Source organism: Rhinatrema bivittatum, chromosome 4, assembly GCF_901001135.1.
Source record: "Rhinatrema bivittatum chromosome 4, aRhiBiv1.1, whole genome shotgun sequence".
Lineage (NCBI taxonomy): Eukaryota > Metazoa > Chordata > Amphibia > Gymnophiona > Rhinatrematidae > Rhinatrema > Rhinatrema bivittatum.
In genome coordinates, this window is record NC_042618.1 from 461,820,390 (window position 1) to 461,836,541 (window position 16,152).

The window sequence follows — 16,152 nt, forward strand, 5'->3', positions numbered from 1 at the left end:
AGATCCTAGGGAAGGATCTGAGAAGAAGCAAGGAGATAAACACACACAGCCTGTTGCTTGGCCTTTTCTCAGAACTCAGTTAACTCTAATAGGAGATCTACATTCAACATTTTGACACTCCATATCTAAACTATTACTACTATGACTTATTTCTGTAGCACTACTAGATGTAAGCAGTGCTGTAAGTTACACATAAGAGACAAGTTGGAGAGGGTATGCTTCTAGTATAACGCAAAGTAGGTGCATCTCATAGTCGACTTGTGTTTCAGTATTATTATGCCCCCAGTAAACTCAAACAGTACAGTATTTGCTGTGGGTGGAGTCCATGGCTGAATGACAGGGGCTAGCATTGTGATATCAGCAGGAGAAAAGCTCAGCCAATACAATATTTGCTATGGGTGGGGTCTGCAGCTGAGTGGGAGGGGCTAGTATTATATCAGCTTCTATAAGCTGCCGAGGAGCAACGAGTTGCAAGGACTAGTAAATGTACTAATCAATTCATACAAAATATGAAAATGTAGATAACCATCATTTAAGATACATTTTCTGCACATGAATGATCATATTTTATCATATTTTTTTATTCCCTTTAAAAAAAACTCTTATTCACTGTAATTTTGCTAGGAGAAGTCTGTGCTGTTTTAAAAGAAGGATGCCAGGAAGAGGTCAGATGCACAGCTAACCTGGAAAAGGGGGTGCCTATATGATCTGTGTGCCATGCTAATCCTAAGGAGGGGAAGGAGAAAGGGGAGAAAGGGAAAGGGAGAAACAGAAGAGAGCTCACTGGACATTTGACGGCCTCCAGCTAAGAAATACAAGCACCTGTCAAATTACTTTGGTATAGAAATATGGAAAACACATCACTCACTAGCACAGCAGACATGTCTATGAAAAGGTCTGAGCAAAAGCGTTCCAACATAATAATACAAGTACTACTATTTTTCTTTTATTTTTTTTAAGTCTTGCTCCTTTCAAACCAAGGAACAATTATGCAGTAGGGATGCATTAAAGGACCAGCTCCTTGGCAGTGGTGCACATGGACACGTGGATGACCCGATCTGTGATTCCCAGTTCAAGTTTTTTGCTCCCTGAGTCAGCTGGGGATGTTGCACAGGCAGCATTCTCAGCCTGTTGAGGAAAGGGAAGGGTCACAGTCCTCCTATAATGGTGACACTTAGTCGCCAGATTTAGGGCCATTGATTACAGCATTCAGGAATGAGCTCTGGTATATGCTCCCCACCCCTACCTCAAGTTAGTGGACTAACGTATGAACATAAGAAAATGCCATACTGGGTCAGACCAAGGGTCCATCAAGCCCAGTATCCTGTTTCCAACAGTGGCCAATCCAGGCCATAAGAACCTGGCAAGTACCCAAAAACTAAGTCTATTTCATGTTACTGTTGCTAGTAATAGTAATGGCTATTTTCTAAGTCAACTTAATTAATAGCAGGTAATGGACTTCTCCTCCAAGAACTTATCCAATCCTTTTTTAAACACAGCTACACTAACTGCACTAACCACATCCTCTGGCAACAAATTCCAGAGTTTAATTGTGCGTTGAGTGAAAAAGAACTTTCTCTGATTAGTTTTAAATGTACCACATGCTAACTTCATGGACTGCCCCTTAGTCCTTGTATTATCTGAAAGAGTAAATAACCGATTCACATCTACCCGTTCTAGACCTCTCATGATTTTAAACACCTCTATCATATCCCCCCTCAGCCGTCTCTTCTCCAAGCTGAAAAGTCCTAACCTCTTTAGTCTTTCCTCATAGGGGAGCTGTTCCATTCCCCTTATCATTTTGGTCGCCCTTCTGTACCTTCTCCATCTCAACTATATTTTTTATATGTTAGCCTAGGGGTTAGAGCAGTGGGCTTTGAAACAGGGAAGCCAGGGTTCAAATCCCACCGATGCTCCTTGGGACCTTGAGCAAGTCATTTTACCCTCCATTGCCTCATAAGCCCTCTGGGGACAAGGAAATACCTACAGTACCTGGACATAATCCACTTTCAACTGACTGAGAGAGGGAATATAAATCAAAATAAATTAACACATTAAAAAATAGGAGAAAAAAATCCCCAGGTACTTGCAAATGCAGGCTCATGAGCCCTGATCCCAGCTCAGGGTCTGATTAAGCTGGATTTCCAAAGGAGAGGAGGAAACTTCTGGGTCAGAAAAAGAGATATTTAAATGGCGTAGAAACTGCACTGAATTATTAGCATTTCATATAAAACCCATCCTCTCTTCCACGTGATCAAACATCACAAGCCATCCGCAAGCCCAAGACAAAGGATATCATTCCAAAACCATAACAACCACGTCACGTACATCCAGAATTTGGTTGCCAGGTATATTCCGAGGGGCAGTGCACTATGCATGGAGTGATCAAAGAATGACCTGCAAAAGAAGAAAAGTAATTAACACGTGTTTCCTTGACAATGTCCTGTTTACACATTATTCCTAAAAACTTCCTTGCAACATATATGATGATTACATTCCTGAATAAACTTACATTGTAAACTATTAGAACTGACAATAACACAGACCAATTGGAGTCTCATAAAACATGCACAGCACCATCCTGATTTTTCACCACCCCCTGCTTGTATACTCCACTACAGTAATGATGCAGTAGCTCAACTAAACAAACCAGACCAGCAAATGCTTTAACAGATCTTCAACGCATCAGATTTTCCTTACAGACAAGCAAAGAGGATAAAGCCAAGGCACATTCTGTAATTGACAGTAGTGACCAGAGTTCAGATCTCAAATCTAACAGGGCTTAGATTAGCTATGAGAATACCAGAGGAAGGTTAAGATACCAGTGGATGAGGATCATGTGTAGCCAGAGTCTAGAACTAAAGATTCTGGCCTCAGAGGAGACATTTGGGCAACGTCATTTGATGGTGCTGAACAGACCCATCTCGCCAGCTCAGTAAAGTTTTATTACTGGGCATCGTGAGTTCCCACATGTGCTGCCTTGTGAACCCCTTAGTCCTTTACAGAATTTAGCTTTAGCTAGGTAGTCAACTCTCCATACAGGCAGGCAGGTATTAAGCATGGCTTACTTATCTGCTATCTACAATGCACACCATTTACAGTAGCAAGTGAACTCACTTTTCCATTGACCAACAAAGCTGAATTAGCCATGACACATGGTGAGTCCCAAGATAAGGGTTGCATACTGGAGTACCCAATGTATAAACAACCTGGCTCCCCTGTGGAGAGTGGACTGTTAAGTGAAGAGGCTGTGCAAAACTGCTTGCTCAAAGCTACTGTTATTTCTTGAGCGATTACTCAGACATCAGTGGGATATAACAGTGTGTACAGATGACCAAGTTTCAGCTTTGCAGATGTCTTCAATAGAGATGGCTCTTACATAAGCAAAGGAAGTACTGTAACTATGGCTCTCACTTGATGAGCCTTTATAGATTCTGTAATCTGAAGAACGGCCAATGCAGAGCAATATGTAATACAGTCCGCTAGCCAGCTGGATAAAGTATGTTTGGCAACTGCCACACCCATTCTATTGGGTTCATAGAACATAAACAGTTGAGAAGTCTGATGATGTGGTCTCAATCCTCCTGACTTCCACAATTTTAGGCAGAGACGGGCTCCATCACCCGCTAACTGAGAAGCAGCTCCACCTCAAGACAAAGCTGAGTCAAGTGAGACAGATCTGGTTTGAAAGCCAAATGCTGATGAAGCGCTGGGGGCCAGGAGAAGTGCCAGGTAAAAGGATTCATACACTGACCGGATAAGGTGTCACTCACAGTCTAGGAAAGCATCTAGGAGAGCCAGGTAATAACCCTCTTACTCTCTGTGCAGGGACTCCACACAAGGCACTTCAGCTTGTCAATGCCGTCATGTAAGTATTACACCATATAGAATTGGTGGCTGCAATGTGGATGTCTAGCATTGTGCTCTGGAAGACTCTCTTCTTTAAGTTGGTCAGGAATGTGTTGGACAATATTCATGTTTTCTTAGCCTGCTTCAAAGCAAACTACCACCACAGACTGGTGAGACAGTTGAACTACACTAAAATCAGGGCCTGCTGCATTTTATATTTGAGATTCAGCTTCCTGGCTACCAGACGACAGGAGACTGGAATATCCCTCATTCTCATTTGCAAGACCTCTAGAATCTGATGACCTGGAAGCGCTGCTGGCTCGGAAGGCATTTCTACTATCCGAAGTATTTATTTATTATTTATATATATCTTTTTCTATACTGAAGTTCAGGTAACAGAGTTACTTATCACTCCGGTTTACATTGCAACAGATATTAAACAATGACAACAGGTGTCTTACAGAGAACAGGGAGAGAATAACTTGGATAACATAACTGGGAACAAGAACATTAAACTATTAATGCGAAAACAAGCCCATGGAGTGGGAGCTTAGGCAGATAACTTCCAGGTGGAGGGTCCTTGTCCATTCGGATGTTGACTTTAATGGCCTTGCCCAATTTTTCCAGGAATCTGAAGCATGAGAGGTCTTCTAGTGGGGGATTCACGCCTCAGCAGCTCTGTTAAGTGGTCTAAGGGAATCCTCATAGATTTCTCCTCTGAACAGAGGGATACTAACCCATGACCCCGATGAAGATGATGGCGATCGAGACAGAGACTTCGGCTATCTCGGAAAGATAAACTCCCGGGGAAGGTCCCATTTGGCCATGTCCTGCACTTCATCCTCTGAATGCTGGCTGGACTCTTCCACAGAGAGGGATGGCCTGCCTGAAGGAGGTGGTCTACCACCGCTGGAATTTCTGATGCAGGTTCTCGCAGTATGCAAGTGGAAGGGACTTCCCCTTGAGGGAACAAATCTGTTATGCTGGACAGGAGAAGCTTAAGGGTTTCCTTGTTACTGACCACCAAAGTAGTAAATAAAGTCTTCAACAATTCTATGATGTGGTCCACTGATTGCTGAGTCCTCCGGGACGGAGATGGAAAAGAGATATCTTCCTTTGAGACTAGTATAGGATCATTGCCTCGAGAAGCATGCACCAGATGCCAGCTAGAGACCTCTCCTGTGCTACCTGAGTTAAGAGACTCATGGAGAACAAGGGCACAATGAAGCAGATAAGGTCTGGATTTTTAAAATGCAGTGGGAGGGATTTGGACTGGGTGCTCCAGATAGTTGACACTAATGAAGCTCTGGAGGGCTTGGGATCCAGAAAAAGGTGAGATGGTGATAGAGGCACCAGAAAAGATGAGGGAACCTGTGAAGAATCCCTGCCGGACCCATTGGAATCAGGATCACAATTGGCATTGGTGGTGTTGTCTGTGCGTTGATGGTGCTCAGTGCTTTAAGTGCTGATGGTTTCCACCCCACTGGCAACAACTGAGTTGTATGGTGCTTTCTCTTCAATACTGGTGAGCCCAGAGAGGGAGACTAGACTCAGGAGTGCACCGTGAAGCATGCTGGCTCCTACTGCTTGCTCGATCCTAGAGCTACAGCAGATCTAGAGTCTGGTGCCACAAGTGGGAGAGAGCCCTGCCAGAAGAGCCTTTGCTCGACTTGGCATGGAGGGAGCCTTAAGAGGCCCAATCTCTTCACCAACCTGCAGAGCTCCTCCATCTTCCATGCTCTGTTCCACTGGCATCCAGGCAACCTCTAACCATAGTCATAGCAATTAGAGTTGTGATAAAGTCCCAGGTACTTGTAGCAGATATGCTGGACATCTTGCAGTAACAGATGCAGTCCTTGAAGCTACAGGAACCAGACATCCCAATAAGTTTTCTTCTTTCTTGTTTAATACTAAAACATTCTGTTGAGGAGGGTTGCTGAGGCAGTGAGGCAACACGAAAAAAAGCTGAAAAAAGACTGTAAAAGATTTAAAAAAAAAAAAAAAAAAGAGAGGGTATACATCCATGCGGAAGCTCAGACAAAAAAAAGACTGAGTGGTTCATGTGGTACCACAAGTGCAGAAACTCCTGCACATGCTCAATAGTAAAACTTTACTGGGCTTGAGAGAGAGGACTGTTTGGTGCCATCAGATGATGTGACTCATATTATGGCTAATTCAGTCCGGCTTGTTGATGGAGAAAAACTAATGATAGGAAATATTTTCTGGGCTAGTTTGGCGGCTAGACTGGATGGGTCAATTTAGTCTATCTGTTGTCTTCTACTAGGTTAGTATGTAGCAAGATTACACAGCAGGAGACTCAGTTGCTGGAATTTTGGAATTAAGCAACATACGACGTCCCAGTGAAGGCTTTCCCATCTGCACTCTGTGACAGAGGCAAAGTGCCATAAAATATACTGCAATTATTAATGAAGGAAGAGATCACTTATGACTGATGGGATAAAGCAGAGACCTATGTTAGAAATTGAACACTGACAGCAATTCTTTTATTTCACATTTCTGGCTGCTTTGTAGTCAGCCACATACTCAAAATGTGAAATACCTATCAACAATATCTAAGAAAAGGAGAGGAGATACATCATTTACTCCAAGTTATTAAGCGATAAGCCTCCGCTAGGGAACGTAATCTTCTGAACTCCAACCAAGGTGACACCAAACTCCTTATAGATCAGGAGGAGGAATTTAGTAGATGTGACTAAAGAACAAAAATTAAAAAAAAAAAAAAAAAAAAGTTTAAAATATCCATTAAAAAATAAAATAAGTGCACTTCTCCAGGAATCCAGTTGGAAAAGTGCAGCAGCAGGCCAGGATCGTTGTCCAAAGTGTGCTATGCTTTGAGCCTCAGCCAAGCTCGGGGACCTCTTCTCCAATGACATCCACTTTTGAGGTTAAAAACCCACATCCTCACGGTAAGTCAGCAAAGCCTTACAAAATATTAACTGCATTCAGTCCCTGGATCTACAGTGGTAAACACATCCAATTACGTCACAATCCAGTGAATTATAAGATTTTTAGACTGTATTAATAGTAGGTAGAAATACGTAGCATATCCACAGTCATATCAATAGGCTTCTGCGACAGCTTTCATTTTATTTACACACTATTTGGATTTTCCTAACTTCTTGTTTAAAATGTGTACATTGTCTTGTACAAATACAAAAAGTTGATTGAAGCTACTACACAAAAGCTCGATATCTTCCTTGGGCTCTCGCTTACAAGAATCCTGAAAAACTACGTCCTACTTAGTGTATTAGATTAAAGGTCCTGATTTACCAAGCTTTTTCCCCCCTAGGCATAGAACAGAAAAGAAAGCCTCAGTAAACCAGGACTTAAGGAAGAGCATGAAATTAATATTAACCGTGCTAATCTCTTAACATGGAATAAGAGGTTTTTTTAAAGCTCTAACATGCCTGTTCATGTCAGGGTTAGTGTAACTATTAACTAAGGAATTGTATAAGTGTTTACTAAATTACCACTACACAGTGGTAGAAAATGATTGACTTGCAAGTATTGCAGCCTTAAAGAGACCAGTTTCACAAGCCTAAAGACATTTTTTAAAATTCTCTGACATGTCTGTTCTCCATGGTACATACAGGATTTTGACAATTAACATTTCTTCTTTTATTTAAATATTTCTTTTAGTGAGAGAGGGTCTTCCTCATGGTTCACAAGCAAAGTCAAATATATAGTTTGTTTGTGTTATGTTCTGTCTATGTTTTTTTTATGAATGTTTTGGTGTTACCCACTTAGGATTTTAGATAAGCAAGATATATATTAAAAAAAATAAAAAATAAAAATGAAACTTTTGTGGTTATGTATAACAAATTAACCTCTGTAGGGCATCTAAACTGAGTATTACATATGATGAGCATTCGGTTACCTCTAATTGTGCCTAAATTGCTCACAAGGTACTTATGGAACATTCAGACGTCCTCTCTCCCCAAAGAGGACTATTAATATTTTATTGGAATTTTAACAAGATACATTAAAAATATACATAAAGTAAATATATTGGAATACAAGCAGACTTATACATTATCCACTTATACCAAAAGAAAAATATATATTCCAATTGACTAGTCCCCAAATCATGGGAGGTTAATTCAGGCAAGACCTAATAAGATCAAAAGGAAATCTGTAATAATTACAGTAATGTAAAGATAAATTCAACTAAATGCCGTGTATACCTTACAAAATACATTATATTACACCTTATCACATCCCCTTATCCACTAAAAAAGTATCAAGGTGGGAAGGGTCTTGAAATATAAACTTGTTCTTCGGGTACATAACAAGACATTCGCAGGGGAATTTTAAGAAAAAAAACCACCCCAGAGATAAAACCCTTGGCTTTAATACCAAAAATTGTTTCCTCCTCAATTGAGTGCTTCTGGCAACATCAGGGAATATTTGAATTTTTTGACCACAGAAAAGAAGATCTTTATTTTTAAAATATTTCTGAAGCACCAAAGTTTTATCTTATTCACTACAAAATGATACCAGGAGAGTAGCTCTGGTGGGTATATCATCAATAGAAGCCTCCAAAAAGGAGGTCAAATTAGGGCTATCCCCTTGCAATATATCCAAGTTCTTCTTCCCTCCCTTCTGACCTAATCTTAAATCTAGGAATATAATACATTTTAGAAATAATCATTTCTTTTACAGAGGGAAATAGACAAAACTTCACCAAGATATTTTTTGAACTCAGTAGCTGATAATAACCTTGAGACAGGAAAATTTAGGAAATGAAGATTCCTTATACACATCTCATTTTCCAAATTTTCAAGATGTTTTTGTAACATTAAACTATCCTTTATAAAGGAATTATTAGATAATTGTAAGGAAGATATTTGAGATGTTGTAGACATTGAAGTGGCTTGCAAATGGATTAAATGAGTACCATGGTCATCAAGGACATTCTTAGTTTCAACTGAAAATTTACCAAACTGGGATATGGAATATGATAGTGACTTTTCCATATTAAGAAGTACCTTCTACACATCAACTAACGTTACATTCTGGGGATCAATAGTCTCTGAACCAAAACTTCCAGGTTGAAAAGGCACCTCTAATGGATGAGATCCAGAGTCCTCTTGTGCTCAGTAATTTCTGCTATGCCAGCCAGTGAGGTAGCAGTTACTGGATCTAGTTTTTGTTGTAATATCTGAGGATTAGCTTCAGGAGAATCCATCAACATGTGAGGTGACGGTGGTTGGCTAGGACTCTCTAAGGACCTTGACAAAAAAGAAATCTCTGGGATAGAATTTCTCATAAATTGACTCACCCTGAGTCCATGGGTCCTCTCACAACCGGCAAACCAGGCGATGACGTCAGGACTTTGGTCTTCCTCTTCCTTCCCATATATCTTCAATAAAAAAAGTATTAAAGAAAAACACTAGAAGGGGCGCACCTCTTTGGCATGCGGCTTCGGCAGTGTGCCAGTGGCTGTGCGCCGCAGCCTCTCAGGCTTTATCTGGTTGTCGGTCCCCGGATGATGACGTTGTTGGGGTCGGGGAGTGTCCCGTGGCACAATGGGCTCAGGTGGAAGAGCCCTTAATTCAGACCTCCAGCCAGCCTCCCAGACGGGAGGGAGTTCTCTCCAGATTCCTCCAAAGGAAGCCGCAGCCTCTCTGGCTTTATCTGGTTGTCGGTCCCCGGATGACGACTTCATTGGGTGGTCGGGTAGTGTCCCGCGGCACAATGGGCTCAGGTGGAAGAGCCCTTAATTCAGTCCTCCAGCCAGCCTCCCAGACGGGAGGGAGTTCTCTCCAGATTCCTCCAGAGAGAATATTTCTCTTCCATTTTCTGGAGTTCTTTACAAGATGTGCTGGAGAGTGCCTTATACTGAAGCCAATTTCTGGCCATGTTCTTTTTCAACTTGCGCATATATCTTTTCGTTGCCAGGAAAATTACACATGTGAGTTTCATTGCATTAGAAAAATAGACTTATGTTGTTTATATGCGATGCAGCAAGATGGCGTCCATTCCCATATCAGCGTGCCTAATTTTCTTATGCTGTGAAACTTACATATATAAACTGACCAGCCATCTAGGCTGAAAAAGCACAGACGAAAATCGGCAAGGACCGACACACATGTACAAACAATTTCTTGCACACAGCCTCCTCGTTGCATACGTACTCCCTTTCCAACACACATACACACCAATATCCTCTATTTCACAAAGCCAACTAAATAAATGACAAAAAGTTTGTCACCAACTCATTCACATAATCAAATTCAAGCTCTCTCAAATACACAAAAAAAGTCTCAATTTCAGACGCATAGCAACAGCCTTTCGTTCTCATAAACACAGTTTCTCCCTCTTGCATAAAGAACCACCCACAAGTCTTGCCTCTCTGTCACAGGCACAAAAAAGTGACACCTCTCTCCCTCTCATGCATGCACACACACACACACACAGAGAAAAAGTCTCACTGTTTTTCACATACACACACACAACCTCCCCATGTTTCATGCTCAAACAAACATACATATTTTGGAAATTTGCATTCAATACAGAACGCTTTTGGCAATTTTGGCTACTCCATGGCAGTGGTTCTCAACCTTTATTCTGTCGGGACACACATGCATGACACACTGAATACACGACCATCATAGGGCTAAATGTAAAAGTACAGTTTACATCCACAGGAACCCCCTTGACCCACAATTATGGATGTAAAGCAGAATTATGACATTCCCCGTACAACTCACCTTACAAAAAATATATTCTGCTTCTAGTGTCATCTCAGTAACAGCAACACAAACTCCAACTACCAGGCTCAATAGCCCTACTTATGAAAAGACAGCAGTTTATCACCAATGCATGTCCTTTTGAGAAAATTCAACAAATAAGACTGATACAGTAAAATACCTCACCTTGCTAACACATACAGAACCGACCTAACATACTCCCAGGATCTGCAGTAATGCACATAAACTAATCCGCACACAGTTACACTTGTATTATGGAATGCACTCAAACAGTAACAACCCTATCTATGAAAAGGCGGCACTACAAATATTAAATCAGGCCCTAAACACCAATACACCTCCTATTAGGAAAACAGAACTAGCCAAGCAGCTATAGATCCCAACACAGAAATAATTGTATAACTATACTAATAAGCAGAATAAAGGTTTCACAACAACTATGAACAGAATAATATCCAACAATTAAAAACGCATAAAGATTATTTAAAATTCTCCAAACACCAATAAAATATTTCAAAACAGCAGACACATCACATAATAGTCAGTAATTAAAATGGCAGTCAATCAAAAAAATAAACTTAAAAAGCCACCTTTACTAACCCTCTCCAGCAGCTCTCCTACTCCTCTTCCATGCAGGCCAGTAGCACACACCAGAAGCAGTAGTGGCTGAAGCTCTGTACTCATGGTCCTCTTCCTTAGGGCCCATGACCAGTCTCTCTGTCTCACACACACATACCAGTTACACCCCCACGACCAGTTTCTGTCTTTGACACACCAATCATCTCCCGACCAGTCTTTCTCTTACATACACACCAGTCACCTTCCCGATCAGTTTCTCTCTCATGCACACACACAGGCTTCCCATTTCCATGTTCTATCTTACATATACAGGCTTCTCACTCCCATGCTGTCTCTCACACACACCCAGGTTTCTCAGTCCTATGCTAGCTCTCACCACATGCACAGGCTTCTCATTCCTATAATCACTTTCTTTCTCTCTCACACTCACATACCAGTTTCTGTCTCTCACACATCATCGCCTGACCAGTCTCTCTCTTACACATACCAGTCACTTTCCCGAACAGTCTCTCTCTCTGATGCACATATACACACAGGCTTCTCACTCCCATGCTGCGTCTCACACACCCACGTTTCTCACTCCTATGCTCTCTCTCTCCACAAGCACAGGCTTCTCATTCCCATAATCACTTTCTCTCTCACACACACACACTCCAGTCATCTCCCTGAACAGTCACTTCAATTGTCTCTCCTATATACACACACATCACCTCTCTGACCAATTTCTCTCAATCACACACATGCTCGCTCTCTCACACTTTACATAGATGATCTCAATAAAATGCTCTCACTTATACACAGGCTCTAAGTCACAGTTACACATGCACACTCTCAATCACATATACATTCTCTCACTTACAGACAGGCTGGCTGTCTCTCTCATTTCCTGCACCCCCCTCCCCCGAGCACAAATGGTAGCTGCAGCAGCCTCCTCCTCTAGCCCCCGCAGGCCAAGAAAGAAGAATCCCATCGGCCACGGTAGGCTAATTCTGTCGTCTCCTGTGCCGATTTCTGGCTGCTTCTGATTTTCCTTCGGGCCCACGCTACTGCTCGGGGCTGCCGCTGCCGCCGCTACTTTTTCGTGCAGCATGGCCCTTTCTTCTTCCCGCGCACCCCACTGCACATCACTTCCTGTTCCGGGCCAGGGAGGGGGCAGGTGCGGGAAGAAGAAAAGGCCCAGCCGCAGTTGCCAGCCTCCACTAACACTGCTGCTGTTCCCATCCGGGCTTGAACGTGCTGATAGCCCGGGCGGCAACAGCAGCAGTGGAAGATTGTCCCTCTCTCGCTCAGTGAAGGAAGAGCAGCGGGAGACCGGTAGCACGAGACACACTGGTTGAGAATCGCTGCTCCATGGAGTTACCCATCCAAACTTGTTTTATACTTTAACTTTTACAAAAGATTAAAAGGTTTGCTAGCCAGTCAGACTGCTCCCTACTTAAGCTTTTCTATAAGGAATGCTTACATTACCTGAAATACACAGGTGGCACACCTTCTTGGACTGAATTCTAACAAAAAGTAACTTGAAACTAATTTGTGGCACCCATCAAGGAACTATGACTTCATACCACCAACTCCTTGGGTGAGGTGGATAATAAGCCTGAAAAAAACAGTAGCACACCAGACTTCTTCATTCTTTCCACCTTAATCTTATCTATGAAGGCTCCTATCTTCTATGTCTTCTCTATAAAAAAAAAAAATAGCTATTTTGGAGTGGAGTCTAACTGTTCTCTAAATTGTTTTAATAAAGGTCATTTGTCTTTAATACTATTGATCTTTTTGCCCTGTTCAAGTACTTGACTAGCCAGTTAGTACTATAAAATAAATATGTACCAAATCTCAGAAAATCTGAAAGCAAAGAGTCTTAGGAAAAACAAAAGATATTTTATCTAGCCAGAAAACAGAGAAAAAAGAAAACAATAAGATTACAGCAAAGAGTTCAGCTACTCATAGTTAGATGGAAAAATACAGCATAACTTGTTTCAATCAATGAGTGCTAAAGAGAAAAAGGCTTCATAGTACATAATGCAGTTTCATTAGAGCTTTCTGAAGATTAACAAAACACTTACTTTGAAAGAAACTGTACCATGGCCCAAACGCCACCGTACATCAACCCTTTAATGAGCCAAGAATCTATGTCAAGGTTTGCAATAAACCCAACCAGCCAAATCACTAGGAAGGGCGTTCCAAGCATCACCTTCTGACGGAATTCCTGCAAAAAAGAAAACATTTTGATACGCAATTTCAGAAAAAATTCATTTTCCTTTCCTTCCCAGGGCAATTGCTCCAACTAACCATGCAGCTCTAAGAGGCCAAGAGCAAAACTCAACCCTTCAGTACCACTCGAAGGTGGCCCCAGCAGCAGTAACCTTCCCTCTCCCTGGCACCTGAGCACATCATCTCTGCAACACTTCCGTACTCCGCCAGCAAGACGATGTAACGCAGGTCTCTTACCCCATAGCTGACCCACAAGACCATCTTCAGAAATAAATCTTGAATCCAATAGCCACACCTTCCTACCTGAGCAGATCATTTTGAATGCCCTATGTAAGCAGTGATTTTGTATGCCCTCTAGTATTCAATGGCACTGCTAAGATTAACAGAATGTACGGGGGTAACCTGCACGGAGAGGCAGTTACTACCCTTAACAGAATGCATGGGGGTAACCTGCATGGAATGGAAGTTACTACCATAAGCAAATTAATAGGCAGGCTGAATGGACCATTTGGGCTTTATTTGCTGTCATTACTATATTACTGTGTAAAGTCACTAGCCTTAAGGCTGCTAGTGAGTATCTGCTCTGTGATTTCTACCTTTCACGAGCAGCTTGGGGAATCAAGTCCCTCTGTTCCACAGTCCTCTGTATCTATCCATCGTCAAAAGGAACAATCATGGGCTAATGGCATCAGCTACACAAATGGTTACCTTAGCTTCACATTCAGTTTTATAACGCAGAGTTATTTGCACAAAAGGGATTTTACACACTAAAGAAATGAGACCTTTAGTCATTTGTGAGGTTATCCCTTGACTTCCAGCTGCTCAGTTTAATCATCAGAGGAACAAGTATCACCACAGGTTAACAGAAGATGATATGAAATTACCTTCTGACTGCCATGTACATTTTAACATTACATATCTGATCTTTTGAATTGTATTAAAAAAGAACAAGTATTTAACATTTTGGAGAAAATCAAATAGTCCATCTACAAAAAAACTTCAATCTTACAAAAAAAAAAGTCAATGTATGTAAGTATGCACTATATGCAAGGAAACTGCCTTGTCACCTGCTCTCTAAAATTTGAATTCTGACTATACCAGGAGTTTCTGGCAAGCAAACAATGTCACACCTAAGCTGCAAAACCAATGAGATCCTGTTACACTTCTGTAGGGAAGGGCATTTATATATCTATTGCTTATTTACTGTTTTCCTAATATTCTGTCAGATCCCTCAAATAAAATAAGAACACAACACTTGCCATACTGGGTTAAACCAAAGGTCCATCAAGCCCAGTATCCTGTTTCTAACAGTGGCCAATCCAGATCACAAGTACTTGGCAGGATCCCGAGGGATAGACATTTTCCATGCTGCTCAACCCAGGGAGAAGCAGTGGATTTCCCTAAGTCTATCTTAAAAATGGTTAATGGACCTTTCTTCCAGGAATTTGTCCAAACCTTTTTTAAACACAGCTACACTAACAGCTTTCACCACATCCTCTGGCAACAATAAGCTTAATTATGCATTGAGTAAAAAAATGTTTTCTCTTATTAGTTTTACATGTATTACCTAGTAACTTTACTTTTTGTCCCTTATTCTTTGTACTCTTTGAAAGAGTAAACCACCATCTACCATTAGACACTATTGCAAAGCAGATTAGAATGTAAAGACATTATTTAAAATTTATTTTTATACCGCCTAATTGGTGTGACCATGCTAAGCAGTTTACAGTAACAGGCATACTGAATTTAAAATAAATAGAAAACAAAAACAAAATAAAACTGTATAGATTAAGCAAAAAAAAAAAAACCAACAAACCCATACATAATATTTTAAAAAATATACAAGCAGTAAAACCCATCAACAAAAATAACATGTTAAAATGCTTTAGAAATCAGAAAAAGGCTAATTTAAAATAATAAGTTTTTAAATTATTTCTACACAGTTTATAATCTAGCATCGTATGATGCTCTCTAGGTCATTCATTTGAAAGGGTAGGCCTCATTATTGAAAGTGTTTGACAGCGAATGGACTGAAGATGTACAATTTTATGTGATGTATTACTAAAAAAAGATATATCTGTTGATCATAAGGACTGAGGAGGAGAGTATTTTACTAAATGTTCTGAGAGATAAGAAGGCCCTTCTTCCTGGAGGGCTTTGAAAATTAGAGTTGCCATTTTAAAATTGGACCCATTGATCTACGGGCAACCAGTGAAACCTTTGCAACACAGGTGTAATATGATTTTAAACTGGTCACAATGTAATTAAACAGCCGGCAGCATCCTGTATTAACTATAAAGCTTGCAATCTATATTTTGGTAAACCAAAGTATTGTGAATTGCCTTTTGACAGAGAACCTTTTTTTTATATTACAAAACAATAGAAATATTGATTTTTTACTTACTTCAAATGCCAACCTACTGTTTTCTGGGTGCATTGGCTGGGGTTTGCAGTACAATAAAGCTAGAACTGAGCAAGGTAAGCCATGGGGCCAGATGAGGTTCATCCAAGGATACTGAGGGAGCTCAGAGATGTGCTGGCAGGTCTGCTTCATGACTTGTTCAATAGATCTCTGGAATCAAAAGTGGTGCTGCATGACTGGAGAAGAGTGGTGGTGGTCTCGCTTCACAAGAATGGGAGCAGAGAGGAGGCTGGAAACTAAAGACCAGTTAGCCTCAACTCGGTGGTGGGAAAATTAATGGAGACTCTATTGAGGGAAAGGACAATGAACTATCAACAGTCAGGAGGATTGCTGGACCAGAGGCAGCATGGACTC

At 41.1% G+C, this 16,152-nt stretch overlaps 1 protein-coding gene across 1 annotated transcript in view; it reads right to left on the minus strand.

Annotated features, from left to right (window-relative positions):
• The window catches only part of ZDHHC17 (zinc finger DHHC-type containing 17), a 156,784-nt gene that overhangs the window by 39,446 nt on the left and 101,186 nt on the right, over nucleotides 1–16,152 (minus strand). Inside the window, exons 9-10 of the mRNA XM_029597144.1 lie at nucleotides 13,229–13,371; nucleotides 2,297–2,397 (exon numbers count right to left, since the gene is read on the minus strand). Coding sequence (XP_029453004.1) covers nucleotides 2,297–2,397; nucleotides 13,229–13,371 — 244 coding nt within the window. The remainder of the gene's footprint in view (nucleotides 1–2,296; nucleotides 2,398–13,228; nucleotides 13,372–16,152) is intronic.